The sequence below is a fragment of the Pan troglodytes genome, chromosome 2 (genome assembly GCF_028858775.2).
Source record: "Pan troglodytes isolate AG18354 chromosome 2, NHGRI_mPanTro3-v2.0_pri, whole genome shotgun sequence".
Lineage (NCBI taxonomy): Eukaryota > Metazoa > Chordata > Mammalia > Primates > Hominidae > Pan > Pan troglodytes.
This window is the reverse complement of record NC_086015.1, coordinates 60197646-60210816: the sequence shown is the minus strand read 5'-3', so window position 1 is coordinate 60210816 and position 13171 is coordinate 60197646. Positions and strand designations below refer to the sequence as shown.

At 39.2% G+C, this 13171-nt stretch overlaps 1 protein-coding gene across 16 annotated transcripts in view; it reads left to right on the top strand.

Moving 5' to 3' along the window:
* The window catches only part of ERC2 (ELKS/RAB6-interacting/CAST family member 2), a 965515-nt gene that overhangs the window by 289625 nt on the left and 662719 nt on the right, over positions 1-13171 (top strand). For all 16 annotated transcript variants that reach the window (XR_008546979.2, XR_010155615.1, XR_008546980.1 and 13 more), the window contains one exon: positions 12959-13033. Coding sequence is in view for 11 of the 16 variants with exons in the window: in XM_016941331.3 (XP_016796820.1) it covers positions 12959-13033 (75 nt within the window). In the remaining 5 variants the exon portion in view is untranslated. The remainder of the gene's footprint in view (positions 1-12958; positions 13034-13171) is intronic.

The window sequence follows — 13171 nt, the reverse complement described above, 5'->3', positions numbered from 1 at the left end:
CCTGTAGTAAGAAAGACATTGGACTTGGATACTGTTATCATCGGAGATGAACCTGATTTGTTCTTTATGCCCTTGAATGAGTAGAACAAAGGCCAGTGTATGGAAGCTTCACGGGAATTTATTTCCCCTCAATGCAGAAAAAAAACTCTCCAACAGAGGAGTGCAAAGGAGAGATTAGCCATTCAATATTAGTTTTCTATTGCAGCCATGACAAATTACCACAGGTTTAGCAGCTTAAACAACACAGATTTATTAGCTCACAGGTCAGAAGTATCCTGGTATAGCACAACTCAACTAGATTTTTTGCTTCAAGTTCTACAAGGTCAAAATTAAGTATCATCAGGGCTGTGCTCTTTTTTTTTTTTTTTTTTTAAGGTTCTTGAGATGCATATGCTTTCAAATCATTTAGGTGGTTGGCCAAAGCCACTTCCTTGCATTTGTAGGTCCAAGGTCCTGATTTCCTTGTTGGTCATCAGCTGAGGGCCACCCTGAGCCCTTAGAGGCTTCCTATGGTCCTTGCACATGATGTGGCCCCTACATCTCAGAATCAGCAATGACACATCAAATCCTTCTCACACTGAGGATCTCTCTGACATCCTCATCTGCCGCATCTCTCTCTGCCTCCAGCCAGAGAAAGTTCTCAGCTTTTAAAAGGCACATGTGATTAGATTGCACTCACCCAGATTATCCAGGATAATCTCCCTATTTTAATGTCTGTAATCTTAATTACAAATACAAAGCCTCTTTTGCCATATAATGTAACATATTAGTAAGTTTTAGAAATAGAAAGTGGACTTCTTTTTTATTCTGCCCACTACATTTCACCCTCTGACTCCCAAAGATTCACATTCCTCCAAAGTAATAAATACATTCACCTCATCCCAGACCTTCAAAGCTCTCATCCCATTGCAGCATCAACTCAGTCCAAAATCTCATCTAAATCTCATCAGTTCAAAAGTCCCATTGTCTAAATCGCTTATGTATGGATGAGGCTCTGGGTATAATCCATTAAATACCACTCCTGGGGACACAATTTCCCTCTTTTAGTGGGCTTGCAAAATGAGAGAAACAAGTTATCTGCTCTCAATAGATAATGGTGGTAGAGGCATAGGATAACAGTTACAGATGAATATAATGTTCAAATAGGTAACAAGGAAGGTAAGATGGAGCCACTGGTCCATTGCAGTTTTAAAATCCAGCTGGGAAATCCATGAGGTTTTAAAGTATGGGAATAATACTCCGTGGTTCTTGCCTCTGCACTCAAAGCCTACAGCACCCAGTTTTTCCAGCTGCTCTCTCACCCCAATACTAACCAGGCCCAATATTGCTTAGCTTCTGAGATCAGATGAGATGAGATGCATAGGCTGAGGTGAGTGACCAGGGCACTCTGTCATGTAAGAAATAGAATAATGATTCTTTAGTAAGAAAAACTTTGGACTAGAAAGCTGTCACAGTGGGAGATTGGCCCAATTTGTTCTTTATGTCCCCAAATGAGAGGGACAAAGGCCAGTGCATATAAGGTTCAGGGAGGTGTATTTTAGCTCAGAAATGGAGTCCAACAGAGTAGTGCAAAGCTGGTTGAAGATTAATCACCCACATGTACTCTTCCATGAGGTTTTCCAAAGCCGTTCTTCCCTCATCAGGCCTGGATGCTTATTTTGCATTCTCTCTCATAGCATGTCATTCAAAATGAGTGGGGTTCTATCAGGGAACTGAGAAACAAACCAAGAGTCAGATTTAGATCCCTGTTAAAATACTAGATGTTTGCAGAGGATGAAGCAACTGCAGATAGCAATATAAACCAAGTGTTATGTTAGTAATTAAAAGAGCGAGTTTAGACCTCAGACTGACCGTGCTTGTACTCTCAGGTCTTACCACCCTCGCAATCTTGGGTACGTTACCTAACTCTCTCAGTCTGAGTGGCTGCACCTTTTCCATGGGGCGGAAAGTCCTATGTGGTGGAATGCTGTGCAGAGCAAATCAGGCACTAGATGGGAAGCATGGGGCTTTACATATGATAATCATTGTGTAAGTTATAGCTGCTGTTATTATTGTTGAAATTAACATTTGTGGTCTTATATTCCAGGAAATATATTCCCTTTTCCATTAGACAGTCAAGTTCCTTGAGACCTGGGATGGTGTTTCATTTATCTTTGCTGTCTCTGCATTGCTTAACATGTCTTAGGTGTCCAATAATTATTGAACTACATAACTAAATTTTATTGTTTCTCCCTATGACATTGCTAACATAACACAACTGGCCAAATATTAATAGAATTTCATTCTATTAATTTCTATGGTTTCCAGGACCATAACATCTAAAGGACCAAGATGAATCTGTGAAAAAGTCTTTAATGCAGATTCAGCAAAAGGAGCACATTATCCATTAAGACAAATTAAAGAAAAATGTACATGCACGAGATTCAGATAGCATAGTTTTAGGCTCCCAAATGTCCATTTACTTGTGACAGCTGAAAAATAATTTACTAATAACTTCCTACTGTATTTATCTATTTCCATGGAAACTGTTTCCCTGTCTCTCTAGAATTTGAAGCCTTCTGTGTATGACAAATATCTTTATAAGAATATAAAGATATTTTTATATATATCTTTATATATGGGCTAATACATTCTGCCCCCTCTGCAGCCCTTACCTCTTGGATCTCATCTCTCAGCATTCTCCTCAGCATTCTTTCCACTCCAACAACCCTGGGAAACTTGCTGTTCCCCAAATCCTCTAGGCATGACGTCACCCTCATTGAGAATGCATGCACTAGAACATAAGCTCCGTGAAGGCAGGGATTCTCTGTGTGTCCTACCTGGCTAATAGTGGATTTTTGCTAAATGAAAATTATTCAATTAGACCCAGTGACAGTGTATTAATGCTAGCCAATGTCAGAGCACAGAACAAAGAGGCAGGGAAGGCATTCTGCCAGACTGCCTTCTTTAATGTGCTGTCGGGAACACTAATAATCATTAAAGAGCAAAAACAGTCATAAGGATACATTTCAATGATGATTGTATACTGTGTGTCAGTCCATATATTTATCCCAACTTCTCTACGCGATGAAATAGCTGTGACATCCATGAGGAAACTGAGTATTAGAGAAAATCCAGTAACTTGCCCAAGGTCATGCACCTAGTAAGTGGAGAGGACAGGATCTCACTCTAGAGGATAAATTTAAAGATTTTATGAGCTTTATTTTCCAAATAGTGAGGTTTTATTTTCAACTTTTATTTTTAACTTCTTGCTTTATTGTGTATGGACAAAGAATGTAGCCTGTATATTAACTTTTGCCTTTTGGAATCCATCTGAGGTTTTCCTTGGTGGCCTGGTATGGGGTCAATCTTTAAATATTCCATTGAGTCTTGAAATGGAGGTTATTGGATCCAAAGTTCAGTGTAACTGTCTATTAATTTAGGCTTATTAATTCTATTATGTAAATATTTTAGGTTATTATTTATAAACGCTTGATTGGTCAAAGATTGAGAAGGTTATTAAAATTTGAAAGTAATTGTGGTTTTTTTTTGCCCCACTTCTTCTGTGTGCCAACCATGTTTGCCTTTTAAGTTTTAATATCTAATATGGACATTGGTCTCAGACAACTGCTGTTATGATAAAATTCTTTCATTTTCAAATACTGAAGAAAAGAATGGGAAATGAGACTGAATCAAAGGAGAAATAGGGAAGTGCCTATAATGAAAGAAGCCAATGGAGGTGTCAACTTCAAATATCAACTCAAAGCCAAGTGGTGAAACGGGGGCAGTGTAGGGAGGCAATTAGGAGCAGTGGCTCTGGAGTCAGACTGCCTGGGATAAATTTCTGCAGTACGGTTCAGTAAGGTTTTCTTGAGTAAGTTAATAACTTCTCTGTTTCTGTTTCTTCAAGTGAAAAATGGTGATAATAAAATGGTGATAATACCTGCTTAGGGAGGTTATTTTGGGGATTGAACACATTAATATTTATTAAATACTTAAAAGAGTGCTTAGCGCATAGCAATGTGTAAGTAACTGTTAGTTATTATCATCCTTCACAGCAGACTCCTTTTGGTCGAAAGTACTGTAGGACTTCCAGGCTTATACATACAGTGTCATTTGTACGGTTTCATTTAATCAAGCCATCAGTGTTTGTTGAGCTCCTACTGTTGGCAGGCACTGTGTTAATTACTGAGCAAGTAATGGGCATAGAGTCACTGTTCTCATGGAGTTTACCACTCCATGATATACACAGACATGGATTAATTAATTTTATAAATTAGTGTAAAATTGTGGCCATGTTCAGTGACATGGAGGAAAAGTACACAATGCTATGAGAGTGTACATGAGTGTATGGAATGTTAGACTAGTCTAGAGGGTCAGCTGTTGACCTTCCTGTGATATATTTGCAATATATGGCTGCATAACACATTACCCCAAATTTAATGGCTTAAAACAACAAACCTTTATTATCTCACAGACTCTGTAGGTCAGGAATTTGGGAGTTGCTTAGCTGGGTAGTTCTGGCCCAGTGCCCCTTATGAGGTTGCAATCAGGCTGTTGGACAGGGCTGCAGTCATCTGAAGGCTTGAATGGGACTGGATGATCCACTTTTTTGATGGCTGATTCGCAGGGCTTTTGGCAGGAGGCCTCAGTTTCCTGTCACACAGGCCTCACCATAGGATGTCTTGATATCCTCATGATGTGGCAGCTGCCATCTACCAAAACAAGTGATCCAAGAATATGAGCAAGAAAGAAGCCATAATTTCTTTTAAACCTAGGCCTCAGAAGTCAAACATGTCACTTCCACCTTATTCTATTTGTTAGAAGTGAGTTACTGAGTCCAGTCTACAGTGAAGGAGAAGACATTTAGGCTTCACTTTATAAAGAGAATGTTGAAGAATTTGTGGACATGTTTTAAACTACCACCTGAGGAGTAACTCTTTTTCCTGAGATTGGCTAGTATGAGTTTTGAAGATATCCTAGACCAAGGGTTGACAAACTTTTCTATAAAGGGCCAGATCGTAACTATTTTCAGCTTTGCAGGGCCATATGTTCTCTGTCACAACCACTCAGTTCTGCCATTGCAGCATGAAAGCAGCCATAAATAATGTGGAAATCAATGCGCATAGCAGCGTTCCAATAAAACTTTATTTACCAGAAGAGATGGTGGGCTGGATTTGGTCTGTGGGCTGTAGTTTGATAACCTCTGTAGAGAAAAGGGAATAAAAGGGTGGAGTATTATTCCAAACAGAAATAACAGTATGTTTTAGAAAGAAGAGAATTATTGTGCATTTAAGATACCTAAAACACACTTGATTCTCCACGCCTCCATGTACTGAGAGGTTTATTGAAACACTGTTTGTAATGGAAAAAAGAGTAGGAAACACTTACTTATAGAATTACTTAATATCATTGATAAAGTTTGAAAACATAAATATTGTTGGGTAAAACCCAAAATGCAAAAAAGCTTTGTGCAATAGACAGCTGGTATTTCTGTAAGTTAAAAAATAGCGTACTGTATTGTTAGCTTTATGTTATTTATGAGGACATACATACATAATGAAAGCACAAAAACATGCATGAAAAAGATAGACACCAACTTCAAGATGATGGTTACTCTCCGAAAGGATAGAGATGGGAACGGTTGTGGGTCTTCAACAATTTCTGTTTCTGTTTTAGAAAAACTTTTAATTGTGGTAAAATACACATGATATAAAATTTACTGTCTTAACCACTTTTAAATGTACAGTTCAATAGTGTTAAGCATATTTACATTGTTGTACAACCAATCTCTAGGACTTTTTCATCTTGCAAAACTGAAACTCTGTACCCATTACACAACTCCTCATTTCTGCCTATCACCACCCTGGCAAGCACCATTTCACTTTCTATTTCGATAAGTTTGTCTACTCTAGATACCTATCATAAGTGAGATCATGCAGTATTTGTCTGGCTTATTTCACTTAACATAATGTCCTTGAGGTCTATCCATGTTGTAGCAGGCATTAAAATTTCCATCCTTTTATGGCTGAATAATATTCCATTGTATGTTTACATGGCATTTTGTTTATCATTCATTCATCTATGGACATTTGGGTTGCTTCTACCTTTTTGTTATTGGGATAATGCAGCTATGAACTTGGGTGTACAAATTTAAAGCAGAGTTTTGACAAAATGAATGATTGGTTAAATAGCCCACTGTGCAAATATAGTAACCTGAGGGTTTTCTCTCCTCCTGTTCTTCCACAGCACATGCTAGTTAGACTTTCACTCCTGCCATCCCCCAAACTGCTCTAGATGAGGTCACTAATGACCTTGACTAAGTCCAGTGGTCAATTCTCTAGCTTCATCCTATTGATCTCTCAGTAGCAATTGATATGATGGCCATGCTCTCATTATGGACACAGCTGCTTCACTTGATCTCCAGGAGGCCATGCTCCTCATTCTCTTCCTATTTCACTAGCTGTCCTTCTCAGGCTCCTTTGCTGCTTGCTCCTGACTTCCTGACCCCTCACTCTTGGAGTACCCCTGTCCTCAATACTCTGATCTCTCTTCTTTCTATGCTCAGTCCCTGGTTGATTCATCTAGGTTTTAAATACTGTCTATTCACTGATCCCAAAGTTGTCATTGTAGTTCTTACTTCTCCCCTCAAATCTAGACTCATCTATTTAATCACCTACTCAGCACCTTCACTTCAATGTCTAATATCATTACAAACTTAACGCATACAAAACCAAAACTCTTAGTTCCCATAACTCCCACCTTTCCTTCCCAATCTTCCCTGTCTTGGTGGTCCACTTCCATTCTTCCTGTTGTTCAGGCTAAGAGGCTTGGAGCCATCTTTTGCTTCTCTCTTTAGTCCTCAGGCAATCTATCAGGAAGCCAAGTCCACCTCATGTTCAAAACATATCTAAACTCAACTTTTTCTCCTTGCCTCCACTCTGCTACCATGGTCCAAGGTTCTATCATGTCTTGCAAAAGTTATTCCAGTTACCTCTAACTAGCTCTGATGGGTCTGTCCTTATCACCACCACCCCGAAACCATGCTGCAATACAACATTGGGAGTAATCCTTTAAGAAAGTGCCTCAGGTCATGGTTTGCCTTTGCTCAGACCTTCCAATGTCTTCCCATTTTTCTCAGAGTAAAATCAATGTCCTCACGACAAACTCCAAATGTGGAGCTCATCCTCTCATTCCCACCCACCCCTGCACTTCTTTGGCTTTCTACTTACCCCATCCCTCATGCAACTTCAGCCACACACTTAGCCTTCACTGTTCTCTCTGCCTGGAATATCTACACAGCTTGTTCCCTCGTTTCCTTTAGATGAAGCTTGTCCAGTCAGTGGTCTATGGGCTGCATGCCACCATGACGGCTTTGAATGCAGCCCAACACAAATTCATAAATTTTCTTAAAACATTATGAGTTTTTTTGTGACTTTTTTTTTTTTTAGCTCATCAACTTTCATTAGTGTTAGTGTATTTTATGTGTGGCCCAAGACAATTCTTCTTCTTTCAGTGTGGCTTAGGAAAGCCAAAAGATTGGACACCCGTGCTTTAGATCTTTGCTTAAGCGTCACCTTTTCATGATGCTTTCTCTGACTATCCTATTGGAAGTTGTAATTGATCCGTGCCTCCCTAGTATTTCCCATTCTACTTCTCTGATTTATTTTCCTTTATAACATTTATAACGATGTGGTTTAGTCTCCTTTTAAAATTATCGTGCCTTTTCCTCCACTGGAATCTGGAATTAAAAAACAAACAAAGAACTATGAAGGCTGGGATATTGGTCTGTTTGGTTCACTGCTGTATTTCTTGTATCCCCTGTATCAAATTATTATTTGAATATCTGAACCTCCCATGTTTTAAGACTGACATGAGTTGATGTTTGAGATTTTAGTGTTCCTTTCCTATTGATTCCTCCAATTGGTGTTGGTCCATAATAGTGGCAATTTAAAAACATGGCTTCAAATTCTTTGGCACTCCTTCCTTTAGGAAGCAGGCTTGTGACTGCTTCAAAAGAGCATGACAGAAGTGGTGCTATAGGACTTTCAAGGTTAGGTAATAAAAGGCCATGTAGTTTTCTTGCTCTTGTGCAAGAAACTGACCTAGAATTCATGAACATAATACAATGGTGGTGGTCTGATGCCATTAAGTTTGGGGTGGTTTGTTATACAGTAATAGATTTACAGAACAATAATGGGAAAAGGCCAGATAAATGTAATAATTGCCTTTGGAATGAAAGTTAAGTTTTTACTTGTTGTTATTATTATTTGGTCTGTTGAAGAAAGTATGTGGTGTGTGTGAACATTATTCTGACAGGTTCATCTCGGAAGCTAGTGTCCATCCAGATTAACCCACTAGACTCTAGACTCTCATTAACGCCAAGAAGTATCATTCTGATGAACCACTTGAGATTTCATGCTCAAAATTCTAGGCTCTTCATGTACTTTTATGTTGATCAGCTGAAGGAGCTAGCAGTTTTGCACTAGCTAAAGCCAACCTTGTCATGAAATTACAGGAAAATATATAATGTGGGGTTTGATGTCACAGTGAGATGTTAAATTTTGTGATGCCACCAATTTTCTTCCCTTATTTTTTTCTGTTGTTTTTAAAAGTGAGAATAGGTGGGACTAGAAATACCAGCTGGAGGTCCTCATTTCAGTGTCAGCTGTTTATTAAAAATCTGGATAATTTCAGAGCTGGAAGAGCATTAGAAACCAATTCATAAAGCTCCTGATTCTGCTGATCAGAGAGGGGAAGCAGCATACCCAAAGTCTCAGGCTGGGACTGCAGGCTCCTGACTTTTGGCTTCTAGTACAGTGCTCTTTCCTCTCAATAAGTGGTTATCAGCCCAAAGTCTGGCTCAAAGGTAAACTTCTGGGGTGCTGATCCAGGCTCTGTGAACCAGCTGACATGGTGCACACCATTTTGCTTGCATGTGCTTTTGTGTCAATTTCCAGAAAGAATCCACTCCTCCTGTTTGATTTTTACAGAGATCTGTGACGCAGAAAAGTTTAAGTACCATTGCACTTCATGATTTAATAACACTGTCATGTGAAAACTATCACAGTAAGTTAAATCTTATACTCATTCATACCTATATGAGAGGACATCAAATGCTCCTGGGGAAATTCATTAGTTGTTTAGGATTAGTGCATAATGGGTGCATCGCTCAGATGGTTAGGGGCAGTTGGAGCCTCCAGCAACCAATTCATCCTACTGTCTGTTTAGAAAATTTGGCAAGCAATCACACGTTAAAATCACTTTGGTGATTCAAAAGCAACAAACAATACAGGACTAATAAGGTATTAATTTGCCTTGTAGCCATTGCAGTTCTTAAAGCAGAGAGAGCTGAGATCTCTGTAGATAAAGCCTGAAAGCTCATAGGCTTAACTTAATAGAAGTTTATTTTTATTTCATATCACCATGTGATGTAGGTCTTCAGCAGCCTTTCAAATGATGTTTCAGAAGTGTGGGCTTTTTCTATCTTGAGGCTACACCATCTTCTTGGATATTGAAGTCCTTCACTTCTAGCTAGTAGATAGAAAAAGAGGGAGAGTTGAGGACTAGTTAGGAAGTTTTTATGAAAGTTGATCGCGTTGCTCATTTCTAACCACATTCCACTAGACAGAAATAAGTCCCATGGCCCCACCTAAGTAGTGGTTGTGGGGCCTCCTAGCAACAACTCTATAGTATGGAAGAGGAGCACAAACCTTCCTTGGGCAACTGGTCCTCTACCACAGAGTGCGTATTGTAATAATCCCAAATCTCAAAGATAGGTGAAGTGTTTGAGATGGGATTTTCAGACAGTTCATGTTGTCTGGATATAGATTACAATTTTCATTTACCTGACACCTTAGGAATCAAGATGAGCCTCAGAATCTATGAAGTCAGGATTGAAAAATATTGTAATTAAGAAAATTACAATTCTTGGGTAATTGGAGATTTTATTTTATTTTTAAAGGAGTGACACAGAGGGTAAGGGCCCAATCAGGATTTTTAGCTGGTTTGTATTATAATATAATTTGTATAATTATAGCAAAGAGAACTCTGTTTCCATTATTGCATAACTGTTGCTACAAGTTTAGCTTTTTTATTGCATGTTTACCCTTGACAATGTTTTCGTATTTGGCAGAAATTACAACAGCACCTGCCTTTACCTATGGTTTTTATTTTCACTGTGTTGCTTGGTTGCTTCTTCATTATTTTTCCTTGTTTTATACAAGCTTAACCTCTCTCCTCAAGTTATAATTTTTATTCTGGAACTAGGATTGGTTATGGTATGAAATTATTATGAATTGCATTCCTGGCTTTTAATAAGATGATTTTGATGCCACCTGGTATCAGAATGGGTGATCTATGAAATGAATTTCTTCTAACATTACTAAGAGAAACTCTGACAAGTGACTTACTTTCTGTTTTCTTGTCCATGAGTTTTTATTGGTACAGTGAACTCCAGCAATCTTGGAAGTAATGTTGAGGACCAAGTAGATTTTTTCTTTGTGGAATTTGAAATCTCATGGGATCCACCCAATGCTGTGTTGGCACTGGATTGTAGTGACCCATGAAAGCTGGAAAAAAACCATCACATTGACTCCAAATTGATTGGAAACTTGTTCTAATAACTAATGTTACAAATTAAATGTACAAACTCACAGTTAAATAAATTATATTAAAAACTCATAATTTCCTAATTTCTTATTACACTTTACTATTATCTAAGATCTTGAGGTTGTTACATTTATTGTGTCTGTGTGGTAGAAAATACGATACAATGGGGGTGCTATTGTGTCTCCCTTCCCAATTCTGCATTCAGGGATGCCACTTGGGTAACTTGATATTGGCCATGGGGGTGCAGGTTTTTTAATTTCCAGCAGCCCACTGTACTCACCACACATAACATCTTCTTCATTTGGTAGTGCTGAGGCTTGAATGAGACAAGCAGCGCTAAGGACATCACACATGCTCAATAAAGGACAGCTGCCTTTAGGGTCCTTCCTTCAGAAAATCTCTGCCATTTCCAGAGAGTCCAAAAATGGTAGTGTTGCCAGATGATTGCAGTCCAGTGCCTCTAGAGGGACACAGGATCTCTTTCTGTTTCTGTATTCATAAATGTTTGGTAATGGTTGACTTCATCCCTTCCCAGGGATATGTTAGGGGAAAAAATATCCTGACTGATGTGAGAGCATTTTGAATAGTTAGGAAGTATAGTTCTCAAATTGGAGGTTGAGAAAGAGCTTTGTACAGGGTTGCTGATTTGTGCCAGTGATGAGTTGGAGAAGAAAATATTCTTTTCAGATTCCTGGTCCAGAGCTGTAGCATTAACTCCCCCACACTGGTCCTTGGACATGTGCCCTATGGTCCACCTGTAAGATTTCTTGGGCCACTGGCAAATATAATAAGAACAGCATAATAGGATGTGGGCAAAAGATTGCCTGCTTATCTTATCCTGGATAGGACTATCTTTTATTGTGTGTCTTGAGTGTTCTGACAGCTTTTACATTAACATGTCCTATCTTTTTTTTTTTTTTAGACAGAGTCTCGTTCCATCACCAGGCTGGGGTGCAGTGGTGTGATCACTGCAATCTCTGTTTCCCTGGTTCAAGGGATTCTCCTGCCTCAGCCTCCCAAGTAGCTGGGATTACAGGCACACGCCACTATGCCCAGCTAATTTTTGTATTTTTAGTAGAGACAGGGTTTCACCATGTTGGCCAGGATGGTCTCAATCTTCTGACCTCATGATCCACCCATCTCGGCCTCCCAAAGTGTTGGTAATACAGGTGTGAGCCACCACACCTGATCCCATGTCCTATCTTTTTGAAGTGACAGTGATAGTAGATGATAATGGTGGAGGTAGAGTTAATTTTAAATGCCTTTACTTGCAGAAAGCTAGAAATGATATTGATCCTCTTTTTTAACTCCTTTTTTAAAAAAAGTAAATGTTTGTGATCCAGTGGTTCTGAAAGTCTAGAACTACCCCATGTTGACTCTAAATTGATTTTTGTGGAAGCAGAAGTAAGTATTGATAGAATTATTCCATAGGTGACCTGAATCACCAGCATGGGTATGTGTGAGCACTTTTGATTACTCCTGCCATTGCTCACTCTCCTAAAACTGTTGATAGTTAAGAAAATCCAAGTGTGATCTGAACACACATTGTCCTTATCTCTTCTCTTCTGCTAAGACAACTTTTCAAAGTCTCAACAGAACTGTTCTTTTGAGGAGAAGCATGTAAAAAGTGACCTTCAAGATAAAAGTTGTAATTATGTTGTTTGCTTTTTACCTAAAGAAATGTTCATCATCGTTCCAGGGGTTTTTGGGTCCACATCTGGCTTTAACAATTTTTTTCTCCCCTCTAACACTGTTGATACTAATGCCAGTTTTAATTTCTTGGCATCATGATACATAAATATATCACCCACAGATGTGATTTTAAACAAGGACTGAAACTGTAAATTCGGAAGCAAGAGATTCACAGGGTTTCATCAGATCACTCTCAAAAGTGACACAGTTGTACTGAAATGGTTTTAAACTGCTCATTTCAAACCTGCCTCGGTAGCAAAATGCCATGCGTGCAGCGGATTTGCAACCACGTTAGTCATTTTCTTTCCTCTGTTTCCTTGCTGTGTTTGTATTGGGAGCACAGAGTAATGTAATTTAGTAAATTATGATTTGATGGCTGGGCATCAGCCCCAGTGTTGAACAGTATTTGGACTATGATTACTTGCTGGCTTTGTCACAGTTGACATTAATTATTGATGGAAGTTTCAGAAATAGCGCATGTGCCAGGAGCTTTTCACCGGAACGCAGGCTCCAGGCAGGAGGGATGCTAAAGAGTGTGGGGGAAGAGACACCTGTGGCTTGTTTATGTCTGTGCAAGGGGAACCAGGACCCAGCAGGCTGTGTAGTACCTGTGTAAAGGTTGTGGTGTAACGGAAGGATGAACCGTCAGGCTTATTTCTATCGTGTTCCTCCCCAGGAATTGCACCGAAGAAGCCAACTTCAGCCGGAGCCAGCCAAGACGAAGGCTCTCCAGACTGTCATCGAAATGAAGGTAGGAACTGTGCACTTTTGTCAGAAACAGTTATGCCTTGGGAGTTCGTTCTAACTTGGTGGTGCCTAATATAAACATGAAATGAACCTTGTGTTTTTCTCTAGGCACCTTGCTGGATGCTTTACTTTTGGATTTTTT